Below are 15,961 nucleotides of genomic sequence, written 5' to 3'. Positions count from 1 at the left end.
CCCAAGATCTCTTGGCTAGGTTTTACCCAGTTCAATGAATTCTTAAAAGAGGTAAATACTTGAAATCTTGGGAACTGATGACAATATAGCTTTCAAAGACATATTTGCTATTTCTAGTGGAATTCATTCTACCTCCCCTGATACAAGCTCCCTGGACTGCTATATTACCACGCACCCTGACGTCATTCTTTAGTAGGATTCTCCTACTGTGGATGACAGGATTTGGGCTGAAAAACCACACAAGGAGGAAGAAGGATAGAGGCAGAAGGACCTGTACCTATGCAGACCCCGTCTGGACTGCAGATAACTGATGACAGCATGTTGGGGAAAGTGGCCGCCCACTAAAGAGGACCCTGAAAAAGAAAATAGCATGACAACCTAAAAGGGGTAGGGGTTGAAGGGGGGCCTGAGACATGAGGGATTGTTAGGAAGCATGGAGGTCCCTTCTAGTTGGTGACCAGGAATGTAAAGTAACACTAAGGCTGGTATGCATAGGAGAAACTTGCCCGTAACCACTGCCCCATGTGGCCCACCCCCGGGATCTCCCTGTCATCCCCAAATTCTGTTCTAGGCCAAAGAGCTGAGACAGATGTAAGGGCCAGTCTTCTCTTTCCTTCTGTTGAGCTCACTCCCATGGACAGAAGCTGGCTTAGGCTGGGCCTGTGGTGTCCAAGGACTATCTCAATGTGAGTCCCCGGTACTCAGTTATTGAGTAGCTACGCCGAAGAGAGCAGTGACATGGTGCAGGCAGGGTGGCCTGAGTCTGGTGCTGGGAATCTGATGCTGAGATCTGTGGTCCTGAAGTCATCACGATGTGGGGTCCAGAGGAGGAAAGGTAGGAAAGACAGAGACCAAGCAAGCCAAGCCAGGTATGGGTTGGGTACCACGGCTGGGGCTCAGAGCTTGTGAGGGTTCACCCAATTGTAGGTGCTCTCTTACTGGAAACTCTCTTTATCAGCTCCTTCTCTCTCTTTTCATTTTAATTCAGAATGATTTTATTTTTAAGCATTATATATACAGAGGGTGCCAAAAAATGTATAGACATTTTAAGAAAGGAAAAAACTGTATTAAAATTGTAATATTCAATATACTCATATACAGATAACACAAGATGAATACAAGCTGTGTTTGACTTCAGCAATTACAAGAGGTGCTCAAAGTGGTTACCATCACCGTAACTTTAATACATTTTTTTTTCCCATTCTTAAAATGTGTATACATTTTTGGCCACCCTCTGTATATTTATATATATAAATGTGAACATACGATGTATTTTATATACATGGGTTAGGTATCTATTTAGGATAAGTGCCTACTAGAAAATTATTTTCTACAAGAGTAAATTGTGGAGAATGACACAGATCAAACTAGCCATGGATACAAAGAATGTATATAGGTTTTCATAATCAAGAACAGGATCCTCAACCTCTCCTCCCTCTTAGGTGGTCACCATAGGGTAGAAAACTTTAATCAAGGACCAAGCTTCAGGGTGCTGGTTCTCAGACTGTGAGGGAGAAGAGGGATGAGCAACTGACAGATGAGCACTTTGGTTGTTAGCTACAGCCTTTCAACAAGCCCATGACATCATAGCACCCGGAGTGGTGATGTCCTGGCCACTGAATAAATGTCAAGTCCCCCGCTGCTGATTTCTCCCCGGCAAACTCAGTTGTCTTGCCTCACAAGAACGTCGGAAAGATCCTCTGTTCCTTCCAGTTTCCGATTCTTTGCACTGGCCAGGCAAAGTCCAGCAGTATAGAGAGGTTTAGTGCCGTGAGGTTCTGAGGCACTTCTACAAGTCTTCTGTGAGTCCACTGGGCAACTTCTTGTCAGTATGTGGCTAGAAATTGGTGGAGGCAGGATTTGAACACACATCTTCCAAATCTGAGTCCATTGCTCTTTTCTTTGAATAGCACAGTTATGGCATTTGCAAAGGTACAGAGATAAGGTGGGATAAAGAGGTGTATTGGACTGAAACTTAATAATAAAAAGAGTGTATTAGCCTGTTCAGGATACCATGACAAAAATGCCACAGAATGGTGGCTTAAACAACAGAAATGGATTTTCTCACAGTTCTGGGGTCTAGATATCTGAGATCAAGGTGCTGGCAGATTTGGTTTCTAGTGAGAGCTCTTCCTGACTTACACACGGTGCCTTCTCACTTTGTGCTCACATGGCCTTTACTCTGTGTGAGCATGGAGAGAAAAGGGGGGAGAGAGAGAGAGAGAGAGAGAGAGAGAGAGAGAGAGAGAGAGAGAGAGTGAGACCTGGTGTCTATTTTGCTTCTTATAAGGACATCAGTTCTGTAGCATTATGGCCCCATTTTTTTAACTCATTTAATCTTAATTACTTCCCTAAAAGTCCTATCTCCAAATATAATCACATGAGGGAGGGTTAGAGCTTCAACATATGAATTTTAGGGGAACATAATACAGTCCATAACAACTAGAAACATACTGGTGGATTTATATCACATGTTATTTTCAGGGACTTGATCTGGAAATCTTGAGCTGGAAATTTGCAACTGGACATTTCGAACCAGTGCATATTAAGTGCATATCCATCTAGAACATACTATTTTCTGCAACTTAAGCAAATGGCCATATAATATAGTATTTTTAACCTGAATTCTAAATGAATTTTCAAGATAATTTTTTAAAATTATTCGTGAACAGTGAATGAACTATGCTTAAAGTGGAGGGGAGAGTATAACATTTCCTGGAAAGATTTACCTTTCTTTCATTTTACAGGCCCAACAGCTTACTGATCTGGAACAAAAATTAGCTGTGGCCAGAAATGCTTTGGAAAAAGCAGCTCTTGACCGGGTAAGTTTACATCCATGAACTAGCACAACTTTGGTTAGCAGACGAAGCTAGGGTATGTTCATTGCTTTCCTTGATTTATTAATTCAGTTCCAGATGCTGTGTATGTAAGATGGTTATAGAATTTACAAGTGCTTGATATTCCCTTTGGAACCGAATTTTTCCCTTGTTTTTGCTGCTAACAGTAAATTGACTCAAGGTTCAAGCTCTGTGAGTTCATGGCTTTATTTTTCACCTTACTGGTATATTCATTCCATAACACCATAAATAAACGTGTTTTAAAGCACCAACAAAGATGACATGTATTAACTCTGGATGAAAGAGTTATAAAGCAAATGGAAGTAGTCGTTGACACTTTTCATTTTGGAAAATTTAAATCAGAGTTCTTGAGGTCATCGAGGCATAAAAGAAGAACGTAATTCTCTTAACCATGAAGTCTTCACAAAAAACAAAATAATGCAGGGGTTGATGACAGTCTATCTTTACAACAGCTTTATTGAGGTATAATTCATTTGCCATAAAAGTCACTTTTAAAGTTCACAAGGTCGTGCTACCATTGCCACTATTTACAAAAGATTTTCGTCATCTCTTTTTACCTTATCTATTTCACTTTGATTTTATTAATCTCTCATTGTGTTTCAATTGTGTGTGCTCAGGATAAACCACAACTCCCGTCTGATGCCTGTCTTTGCCTTTCAATGCCCTTCACGTGAGTCATGGATGGAAAATAGGGAATTTGCATATGGAAAGGCAAATATAAAATAGAGGAAGGAATTGGTCATATACTTCAGACTTACTTTTCTGATGCCTAATAGTTGTGATAAAATTTCTTAATGCTTCTTTCTTCTTTTCTTTTTCATTTTAAATCAATTTTATAAGATTGTGGGAAATAAACATTTTTTTTTTAGTTCATTTGAAACAGAAGGGTAGAGTAATTTTAAAATAATGTGTTTCTTGGTTCACTCTATACCCATTCATTGACCACCCAATGAAATTTTTTTAATACCCAGAACATATATCTAACACACATTAATACAGAAAGCTCTGAATCTCAGAAGTGAATCACAGTATTTTAGACTTGACAAGAAGAACATCCACATTGCTCTCAATCCAAAGCATGGCAAATCCAGGCTTAAGCAACAGGGCCAATCCAAAATAATATGCATTTTACTAAAACTTCAACCTATCCCCTGACTAAGATCAATTCTTGATTAGATTGGCGTTATCTGCCATTGTTCTGTATAACAATGGAAAGGTAGAAATATCATCCGGAAGATTTCTGGTTTATGTATAGACAATATCTGACATGTAATAAAAATATTTCAGGGCATGCGGAGAGAGAATACAATATATAGAAAGGAAACAAGAGAAACTACCTGGAGCTGATTCAGATATTGGAGTGAGGGGGGAAAAAATATATATATATATGTATATATATTTTTTATGTACAAAAATATATATATTTTTGTACATATATATTTATATGTACATATGTATGTGTATATATATATGTGTATGTATATATATATATGTGTGTGTGTGTGTGTGTGTATATATATATCCCAGGGGTGTCAAAAATGTACATAGTTTGAGATATTATATATGTATTACTTTTGAAGTTGAATTGAATTACTGTAGCAATGTATAGATGATGTTCACTCAAACGATGGTATTAAACATATGCTAATGTCATTCACTCTATTACAATTTTAATACAGTTTTCTCTTTTCTTGAAATGTGTTTTCTGGCACCCTCAGTGTATATGTATATACAACGGATAAAAATTTTCAGTAGACTTGGAACCTACAAAAAATACCAAGTAGGTATTCTAGAAATAGAACAATATAATGTATGCAATTAAAAATTTAACTGATGTGCTTAACAGCAGATTTGGTTATTGAACATAGAACTGAAGACTAGTGAAATGAAAGGAAAATTAATATCAAATACCAATAACAATGTATAGAATGTAAAAATAAATGAAAAGTAAACACAAAGAGAATAAGAAATGTTTGAGATAATTTCTAAATTTCTAAAATATTTTCAATTGTTGTCTTAGAAAAAGTGATAAGCAGAAGCAATATTTGTAGAGATAATGGCTAAAAATTTCCCAAAGCTTTAACGATATCAACCACAGATTCAAAGATGTAAGTATTCCACAAGAGGTTAAATCAAACATATAATAAGTATATTACAGTCCAATTGTTGATTGTTGGATATAAAAAAAGATAAACTAAAACAGAAAATGAATAATAAACTGGTAGATACCAACTTAAGTATTATATTTTTTAAATGGTCAAAATATTCCAAGTGTAAGGCTAAAAATGTAAGCCTACATTAAACAGAAACTCTATGATTTATACAAAAGATATGTTTAAATATAAACAGGAGGTCTGTAAATAAAATAATAGGAAAAAAAAGCAACCTATGCAAAAAGTAATTCAAAGCTTGTATATCAATACTAGTGTTATTCAAAGTAGACGTGAAGTTCAGAATTTTTAGTAATAAGAAGGGAGTTTCATATGGATCAGTCTAAGAGAATGGTATCAAATTCCGAAATCAGTGTGCATATAATAATATGACTTTAAAATGTATATACGAGTACAGTTTTTAAAGTACATTTAAGACCAATGCACTTTTTAATTATCTTCTATATTTCAATATGATTTGTTAACAAAATAAAAGATAACATCACCAGAAAAAATGTAAATGTGGATAAAAACAATGAGATATCATAGCAACACCATCAGATTGGTAAAAATTAAGTCTGATGATACCAAATTCTGAATGACTTGTGATAGATGTGTAATTATTAAAATCAGTTATTAAATATGTGTATCTTAGAATTTGCACTTATCCATATATGGAGGGTGCCAAAAAATGCATACGCATTTTAAGAAAGGAAGAAACTGTATTAAAATTGCAATACAATAAACGACACTAGCATTCATTTGATTAATGCCATCTTTTGAGCAAACATCACACTACATATTGCCACAGTAATTCAATTCAACTTCAAAAAGTAAAACATAGATAACATCTCTTACAGTGGGTACATTTTTTTGGCACCGGTTGGTATACTTGAAAACAAGCATAGGGACATTAAATACAGGAATGTTTATATTAATAATAAATGGAAATAATGTAAATGCTTACTGATAGAATTAATACATACATTCCATATATTTTCTATGCTCTAGTTACTATTTTCAAATAGTAATCAAATTTTAATAATAATGAATAAACATAAAGATACTTGTATCAATGTTGATACATCTATAACATATATACTGTTGGATGAAAAAATTGAGAATTGTTTGTGTGATATTTCACAATTGTTCATATACACAAAACAAATTTTGTTTCAGCTACATATCAGATAAAAAAATAAAATAGAAAGATACATCAAATTCTTGGACACAATTGCCTTTCGGGAAAGACGGAGTGAAACATCACTAAGTATGGTTACAAATACTTCTACTGATACCCAAATATTTTATCTTCTAATAATTATATAGACACAGATAGTCGCTTATTCATACACACATATGTTATGTATACGTATATTGTGTGCATTATGTATATATCATACAGTATACTCACTGTATATATACATTAGGTATATGTAATGCCTGTGTATGTGTATATTACAAACATGCGTACCCATGTATTTTATATATAATATATTTTGTAAAATTATATAAACATTACATTATATAACAAATATATATTATATAATCAAAATGATGAGTTTAACATTTAATTTAGATTGATATTTATCTAATATTTGTTATGTTTGTTATGTTGTTCTCCATATACCCCTATATTTTCCAAAATAAGTTATTTTTAAAAATCAAGTTAGTGTTCTGTCTGCTATCAAGAGCTTTCCATTTTTGTGATTACAGCTTAGCAACAATTTATTTAGAAAAATAAGCAAGTAAGATAATCACATTCATAAACTTTTTTTGCAATAATACATATACTATATACGATTAGCAATTTTGTAAAAATCAGAAGTTGCCTTTTAACCACCAATTTGAACCATAGGTGTTTTGATACACAATAGAGGAGATGGAGCATTTAAGGCTGATTCATTCTAAAGCTCTTGTGGTGTCACCTTATCATGCAGTAGTTGTAAAGAACCAGGATAAAATTCTACTTCCCAGGGACTGGGTCTCACATAGGCGTTTTCCTCACTTATTTATGACCAAAACTTCTTCAGAGCTAACAGGACAATCTAACAGGATATCTAGAAAGTACTACAATAGAATTAGTAAGGAAATTTGGTGAATTCTAATGATTTTTTTTCTTAAGGTTTAAATCTTTTTGACAAATATAGGTTTTGAATCAGTAACTAGATATTTTAACAACGTCACTGCTGTGATTGTCATATTTTATATTAATTTATCCTAGTAATTAAGATAATATTTAATAATATTAGGGAAGACTATCTGATATTTTGTAGACTAGGTCAAATATAATTCATCTTACCAAGACCCCAACTTTTTGAGATTTTTTTTAATTTATAAAAAACAACTTTATACCAATTTATGCTAATCTCTGACCATATCCAACTCATGCAACATAATTTTACTTTTTAAAAAGAGAAATGACTCTTTATAGTATCAGTGGAATCAGAAAATCAGAGGTAGGTATAATCCTAAAGTTCAACTAGACCATCTTTTAAAAAAAATTATTTCTTTGGCTCACCAGCCACAATCTCTGCACTATGCTTTAAGCACCAGAAAGTTGTTGAATTCCCATGATCCTGAGGCAGCTCAGCCTCCTCTGAGTTTTAACCAACTCTTAAGAATGTTTTTTTCTTACATTAAATATTTTTCCTGGTTAGACTTCATGTAGTCCATTTTGTCAATGGCTAAATAGATCTGAGATGCCTTTTGTGTCATCACATGTGCTAGGTGCTATGGGAAACAGAAAACACTTACGGTACAGCATCCTCTTTTCATATCTCTCACAATTTTGTTGGGCACCTACAATTCGAAAATCATTGTATGCAGAGCCATGAGATCATAAAATCATAGAATGAATATGAGGTCTGACAATAAGTTTGTGAACTTATTCTAGAAAAGTGCTACATACCTCATTGTTGAATATCACTATGGTCACCTTTGAAGTACTCCCCTTGGGAAGCTATGCACCCACGTCAGCGCCTAGTCCACCCTTCAAAGCAATTTTGGAACTCTTTCTTTCTGGAATGGCCATCACAGCTGTCATCGTCTTACACTTGATGTCCTGAATGTTATCAAAATGTCTTCCTTTCAATATTTCCTTTATCTTTGAGTAAAGAAAGAAGTCATTGAGGGCCAGATCAGGTGAATAGGGGGGGGGGGTATTCCAATACAGTTATTTGTTTACTGGCTAAAAACTCCCTCACAGAAAGTACCATGTGAGCTGGTGCATTGTCATGATGCAAATTGGCAAAAATTTCAGCTCATTTTCGTCTTTTTCATGCAGCCTTTTCAGCGCTTCCAAATAGTAAACTTGGTTAACTGTTTGTCCAGTTGGTATAAATTCATAATGAATAATCCCTCTGATATCAAAAAAGGTTAGCAACATCGTTGCAACAAGTTTGTGAACTTACTTGTCAGACCTGTATGTATATTTTAAGTACATGTGGATTATATGAACTGCTGTAGTCACATAAGACTTCATGGGAAAATTATAATTTTGTCTGAGTCACAGAGTTTGGGATTAATGTAGAGTTTTTCCTTCTTCGTTTTACCCAATTCTATGCGTTCTTCCTCCCTGTTTCTATCCCCCACTCCTACCACCATCACAGTATGCCTAGCCCACACCATCCCACCGTCTGGATTTAGGATGAGAAGCTATAGGTTGCAGTGTTTAAATAAAGGGTTTCCAGTGTCAGTCTATCTGTGTTCATATCATAACGTTTTCTATGAATGACAATGTTTGAATTTCTCAAACTCTTTATGCTTCACTGTAACATGAAATAATAATAAAACTTACATTATAAGGGTGATGAGAAAATTATATGCCTCAAAAAAGTAACATACTGGGAAGAATTCTTGGCACCTGAAAAACGCTCAGTAAGCATAATAATTATTATTAGTGAATGACATCACAGAGACAGCTTCTCTGTGATAACAACTTCTCTGTTTAAACTTCAGCATCTTGCCACTCCTTTTGCTACAGTGAACTATGAAAGCATTTCCTATTACTGGAGGTTAATTTCAATAAATTTCATGTAAGATATGTATGAGGCTCCTAAACCAGTCATAAAGTCGGGTAGAAATACTAGTTCACTTCAAAATGGATAAAAAATTCAGTTTAATGAAATTGCTCTTCTCTCTTCATTATCTTTATGTCTCTATATGAGACATTTTTTTATGCTCTTCAGTTGTTTAGCTCCTAGGAATGTTACATCTGGGCTTCAAATAACTTTCAATACCTCATAAATATTATGAAAACAACATCTTCCCATTCCAACTTTGTTCTCATAATTAATGAAAGAAGTCTTAGTTTACTCTCCCAATATAAATAATAATAACCTCAAAATCTAAGAATCAACTTTGGTTTTTCAAAAAATCAACTATTTATTTGGCAATATCTTATGAATTACAGTTATCTTCAGCTATTGGAATGGGAAAACAACTTTATGATATGAAAATTTATCTCTCAAACTTTTATATTAAAAAAAAGTTTTTATTGCATCTGATACTCACAAAATTTTACCCAGGGAAGCCTGCATAATTATATCCATATTACAGATGACATAAGATAGGAAACCTACATAGACTCCTGGGACTAGATAGTAAAAGAACGAGAACTCTTTTTATCCCATTGTGTCTGGCACATAGCAGGAACATAATAAATAGTTATTGATTGAATAGATAAATGAAGATGATGGCATGCTATTCATCCTACATATAAGAGACCTAGAGATCACCTAGAGCCTCAAGCCGAAAATGTTGAATGACCTTTTAGGATTCATAGAGGTGATTTCATGGCAGAAATAATGTTACAGGGATAGCTTTGGATTACCAGTCCTTCATGGTCTTTCCTAAGCCAGAGCTGATATTGCACCTCGATCTCTCTGAGGACTTCACGTCTTCATGTAAATGAGTCAAGATAGACATGAATAATACCTTGTGAACTTTTATTTGTCAGATACAAAATAGGAGCACCATTGTCTTTGCAAGGTATATCTTGTTGTTCTTAGAAAAAAATAATTTTTCTAAGAAAATTATTCACAGGCATACAAAAAATTGCCTTTTAAATCTCCCACCATCTTAAGATCATATATATATAATTTATATATATAATTTATATAATATATAATTTTTATAAGTGTTCCATATTATACAGCACAAACACTAGTATTTTAATGTCTAAAATAATACTTTTCTTATATAATACAGGATAAGGAGCAAAAGGTAAAATCGCACCCACTTATATCCTCTGGAGGGTTTTCTTTATTTATTCATGTAACAAATATTTGTTAAGTTAGAAACTGGTGATGCTGCAAAAAAGGTACTGGCCCTCAAAGAAACTGCATTATAATAGAAGTAGATAAACAATAAACATATAAACAGTACAATAATTTTCAATGATAACAAGAGCTACATGGGACATAATTTAACAAATGTAACAGAGACTTTAAGGAAGGAGTATTCTTTGAAAGAGTGATCAGGGACTGTTTTCAAGAAGATCATATGTGAGCTGAAAAATGAATTTTAATTAGAAGTTTCCTATATAGCTATATGGGAAAAGGGTTCTGCAGGCAGAGGAAACAGCAAGTACAAAGGCTCTAAGATGCAAATGAGCTTGGGATGTTTGATGAGTTATAAATAAAGGACATTGTGACAAGCGGGTCCTTATTAAGGGGTTTGCATTTTACTACCATGCTGCAACGCAAGTGGAAAAAGTGGTTTGGTGCAGGAACAAGACTGACCTTAGGAGGGAATAGGTTGTAAGATCTAGGATAAAGTATACTTGATATGCTTCCCATCATATTTCATTGGGTAACATCTTGTTCCAGTGAATTTGAAAGTAAACAGTAGCTTGCAGTTTCAGACTACAGCTAGCCTTGAATGAAAATGTAACGATGTTGTGGTATAAAATCATCATCTGGGTCCTGCTTAGGCAACTGGGTCAAACCAAAAACAAGTAGTGTCGGTAACAGGCTCTAGACTAGATGAACTAGAAAGCTGGGTTTTGTTTGTTTGTTTGTTTGTTTGTTTGTTTGTTTGTTTGGTAGAAAGCTGACCAGATTAGAGCTGGATTACTCACCTCCATCTATTGTGTCTGAGAGGAAAAAAAATAAATCTACAACCTAACCAAGGATCGGGGCCAAAGTTGCAGGCTTATGGATCAAAAAAGGAATGAAATCAGAAGATACAAGATTGTGGATAGGTTTAAAAATAAGAGCTAAGATAGTTTACTACTGTGGCTATGAAAGGTGAGGGGTTGGAGGTAATGTGTATCTGATATTGTTTCTGTTATGTTATATGATCCTGACAGTGTGAGAACAGATGAGATGATCATACCAAAGTTCAGACAATTAAAAACATAACATATATACACAGCCCCATTTATTGTTGTATTGAAAAATTTGTCTTGCCTAACTAACCAAGTATTATTGAAAATCAATGTTTGAAACTCTTAGCGTGATGCTGTTCATTATTTATTTTCAATATCCAATTTCAGCCCCTAGTCAGGAATCTGTCTATTATGGGGAAATATACCTTAAGCCTGTTACAGAGCCAACTTTTCGATGTATAGTGTGTTAAGAGGAACCAAGATATGAATACAGTGAAAACAATAACCACCATTACTTCCTCCATGATCTGACCATTGAAAGCCTACATTTCAAAGCCACATTAGCTGGAAGTCCTGGCCAAGACCTTCCTGACCCACTCACATTAGCTCTATTTCCATTGTCTCACTATAATAGGCAAAGCAGTAAACACAGGACCACTTGGAACATCTCACTCCTGACACAGCACTCAAAGCCATGATCTTCTGTTCTGTAGTGAGAGAAGGGAAGTGTCAGCCAAGATTGTAACAAGGAGCCAACAGGAAGAGAAATCTGAACTGTTAACTTCATTTCTTTTTATTGATACAACTTGTTGATTTTTTCCCCCTGACATACAGAAACAGTGTTTGCACCTAAGTTTTTCAGTCATTTATTCAACAACTTTTCTGTTGAGTTCCTTCTAATGTGTCAGGATTAGGTCCGATATACAGTCCTGAACAAAATAGGCAACTTATATGTGTGTGTATAGACATATAAATTAAAAGTTAGTGATAAATTATGTGAAGGAACAACAGGATCAGTCATAGAAAGTGATGATGTGGGGGAAGGAGAAGAATCTTGAGACTAAGGCAAGCAAAAAAAAGGGACCATTCTGAGTAAGAAGTCATCATTCAGCTTAGGCCCCTCCTGTCCACTTAATGCTCTTCCATCCTAGTCCTTATCAGATTCTTACTTTGTCTTAGAGAACTTGACAGGGCAAGATTAACGAGAAGGAAATACATGCTGTCCTATGTCTTATATATTGCAAGTTGCTGCTCTTATTGCTGTTTTTTGTTTGTTTGTTTGTTTTATCTTTTGACATGACCAAAGAGAGAGATTTTTTTAAACTGTTATTTCCAGCAATAGACACCGTGACTTAACAATAAATATGATATACCGCATATGAGTAGGAAGCTCAGAGGTAGGCACTGGGAAGGCTCTAAGTCCTAGTCACTATGACAACCAGGGCTTTACAGGAGACAAGAAATAGGGGGGTGCTATATGAAGGTGCATCCGGGCGTAGAATATAAAAGGCAGTAGTTTTATTGGGAGCATACAACTTTGACAGGCAGAGAAAACAGACTTTGCTGCTTCATTGATCTATGGATACACTGAAGGGGTAAACTGCATGTATGCCAGCTTGTCCAGGGATCTTAGTCCCTATAACTAATCTTTCTCTTCACGTCTCTTGAACCAAAGGCCATACGTCACATCTCAAAATTGATGTTTATGTGACATTTTCATATTAGGGCCTACAGCCATTCCCCAATTTACCCCTGAGTTATCATGAGATTTCCAAAGTGTTGTATGTCCCTCTTCATTTTAGCACCTGAGGATCTCTCTGTCATTTGTATTTAGCTTTATATTATTGTTATTATTTTTAAGTTATCAGCTTTTAAAAATATTTTTAGAAGCTGGAGCTGGGGATTAGACAGGAGGGAGAGATGGTTGTCCACATAAGAACAGCCTGCCTTGTGATGTGAACCAAAACTAAACCGGTCTGAAAACCTTGAACTTTCTTTTCTTCATAGTAGAATCATACTAATGATGCCAGTTTCCTGGATGTTCGAAGGTGTAAAATTATTTCTTGTGTGTGAAAGTGCTTGCAATATTGTGATCTTATGCTAATATAAGAAAGTATTAATATTAGCATTTACAATCATAGGAAAATAACTCCTGCTTCTTAACAAGGCTCAGAGGAAATAAGAGCTTTATCAGAAATAAACTTATTTTTCCCAGTATGTGGGGAAGTTGAGTAGGGGCACAGGCTAATCGGAGAAACACAGGGGCTTACATTACTCAGCGAGTGATTTTTAATAAAAGAGGTTAGTACTAAGAGAAAGGTGGCAGGTTTCTAAGAAGGACATTTTCTACTTCAGAGTCACCTCAAAGAATAATGTCCTTGTCAGCCAACTTTCAAGATTGAAATCATGCCAATTCAAGGGAAAAAAGACATGTCTCTGAAGGTCAGTGTTCAAAATATATCATGAAATACATTAACTCCTAACAACAGACTGAGTGTGCATTAAATAGTGTGCCATAATGGAATTTATAAGTTAAGCAATATGTTTGAAAACGGGTACATATTTATGTGGGGAGTGAGTGTAGACTAGGAGGAAAAGGAGAATCTAATCAGATAAATGATAACCAGAACCACATGTAAGAATGGTGATCTCTCTTTTTTCCTAGGAGTCACAACTGAAAGCAATGAAAGAGACTGTAAAACTCTGCCTGTCAACTGTTTTCAGTGATCAACCGTCCCCGCTGAGTCTAATCAGGTCAAATCCAACTCAGATGTCAATTCCACCCAGGACAATTGACACTAAGATTCCAGATGCAAGGACCAAAAGCAAGGTACACTTTATTTGGGCTTTTAAAAGTAAAATCAAGTAATATACTGTCTGTATAATTCATTCTATGTGATCATCACTGTGGATCCAAGTAAGATATCAAAGTGATTAAAAGATTAAGAAGTAAATGGAAGATAGTAACCTAATTTGTAAAGTATCCATTGTCACTTTTAGAATGTTCTCTAGTAGAGAACTGGCTTATTCTTAGGGTCATCTAATTTTAAAATGATAATAATTATCATAACTGTAATTATAATAACTATTATTCTAAAGTATCATTCTAAATTTTTTTTAAATAATAGTAATGCGAATTATTATTCTATAATTAGTGAATAGAAATTATCTTGTATACACCAGAGATTTACTATGGTAAATATTTTCTCTTAAGGTATAATCATCACCCTTACTTACAAAAGTAGATACATTTATTAAACAATTAAGTCCATAGTTCTCAACACTGACTGTATATTAAGACTCATTTGAGATACTTGGAAAAAAGTCTTGACACTTGGGACTCAACCGAGTAAACTTGTTTGGGCTCCAGTCATTAGTATTTTTTAAAAGCTCCCTAGGATATTTTGAGACCAACTGACAAGGAAAGCTTCCTCCAAGTCTCCCCCGGCACCCTACTTCAGAGGAAGCACAGGGGCATTTAGTGCTGCTTTTATTTTGTATTTCAGTCTTCAAGACCTTCAATTTGCAGGTTCTAAATTTAAATAAATACTGACAATCTGAAATAGTTATTGGAGAAAAGAGTTTAGTTTCAAGCAGTGTATATTTGTTGGAAAGTACTGGCTCTCTTACCACTTGCCTTAGGATCTCTCCACGTTAAAATGAGTGATACAGATTCCAGTGCCACTTCTAATGCAAATCTCTAGAGATGGGCCCAGAAAAACCTGAGAACTACCCATGCCATTACCCAATAATGCCTTAGAAAGGGGCCTATGTCTTAATGCTTATTTCTGTGATTACATATCTGTTAATTAAAGAGGATGTGGAGAAACTGTGTATTAGGGAAATACTGTTTTCAAGATGGACACTCAAAAATAAGTGACAAAAAATAAATATCCTAATGTTCAGTATTTATCTGTAACTTTGTCCATTTATGGACTGCATAATGTGTATAATCTCAGATTGTTCTGTCAAAAATCACTTTAAAAATATGTATTTTCATTTCATCATATTATTCTCTTTGCTTTTATTATGTAGTGAAGGACCTCAAAAAATGTAAGCCAGTATTTTTCTCCTTTATTTTTTCTTGCCCCTTTGATAATTCTAAGTCTAAAGTGGTTGTTTACTTAACCAAACTCAAAGAAAAGTTGTATAATAATGCAGTTTTTATGTTTCGGGGAAAATCCTGGTTAAAGTTATTGAATCTGGTCATTGTATAGATGCATAACTACTCACACAATCTCACCCACCGACCAGGAAACGATCACTGCCTCCACAAAGTGTTAATCTAAGGGAAGAGCAAAGGTTCAGCCTTATCATGTCTAATGACTTTAGACAAAACAGCTTTATAATTTTACGGACATGGTACACTTGTCTTCAACTCAACATCTGTTTCTTGAAGCCCATTATTAAAAGTAGGCTTTTTACGACCCTGAATGTGTGGTGCAAAGTACGGATTGTTACTTTAACTGATTTACTATCAATAAATGTAGGTCCTCTCATTGAAGTAAATAATAAATATTTATTATTTCTCTCAGTTTATCGCAGAAAAAGATAGAAAGCATTTAGGTGAGCCTCGTATGGGGATTGCTCAGTTTTCAAAATATAATAACAGAAACATCCAGTTGTTTAAGATAAAGTTCAGTAAATCTACATTAATGTACTGTGGAACATTCTATTTTATAGATTAGCACTAAAAGCTTGTCTGGTGTTTATATTTTGCCCATATTCTTTATCTTTTCAATAGTGATGGAAATTATATTTTATATATACTTGTAGCTTATCTCTGTGACGGCACCTCACTGATAATATTTATGAAATCCTGAATAATATAATGTCATGTG

At 34.6% G+C, this 15,961-nt stretch overlaps 1 protein-coding gene across 3 annotated transcripts in view; it reads left to right on the top strand.

Moving 5' to 3' along the window:
* The window catches only part of LUZP2 (leucine zipper protein 2), a 428,283-nt gene that overhangs the window by 358,367 nt on the left and 53,955 nt on the right, over positions 1–15,961 (top strand). For all 3 annotated transcript variants that reach the window (XM_033120638.1, XM_033120637.1, XM_033120636.1), the window contains exons 8-9: positions 2,748–2,822; positions 13,786–13,950. In XM_033120638.1, the coding sequence (XP_032976529.1) occupies positions 2,748–2,822; positions 13,786–13,950 (240 nt within the window). The remainder of the gene's footprint in view (positions 1–2,747; positions 2,823–13,785; positions 13,951–15,961) is intronic.

Source organism: Rhinolophus ferrumequinum, chromosome 11 (genome assembly GCF_004115265.2).
Source record: "Rhinolophus ferrumequinum isolate MPI-CBG mRhiFer1 chromosome 11, mRhiFer1_v1.p, whole genome shotgun sequence".
In the NCBI taxonomy this organism is placed as follows: domain Eukaryota; kingdom Metazoa; phylum Chordata; class Mammalia; order Chiroptera; family Rhinolophidae; genus Rhinolophus; species Rhinolophus ferrumequinum.
Note: the sequence above shows the minus strand (reverse complement) of the source record. Positions and strands in the feature narration are given on the sequence as shown.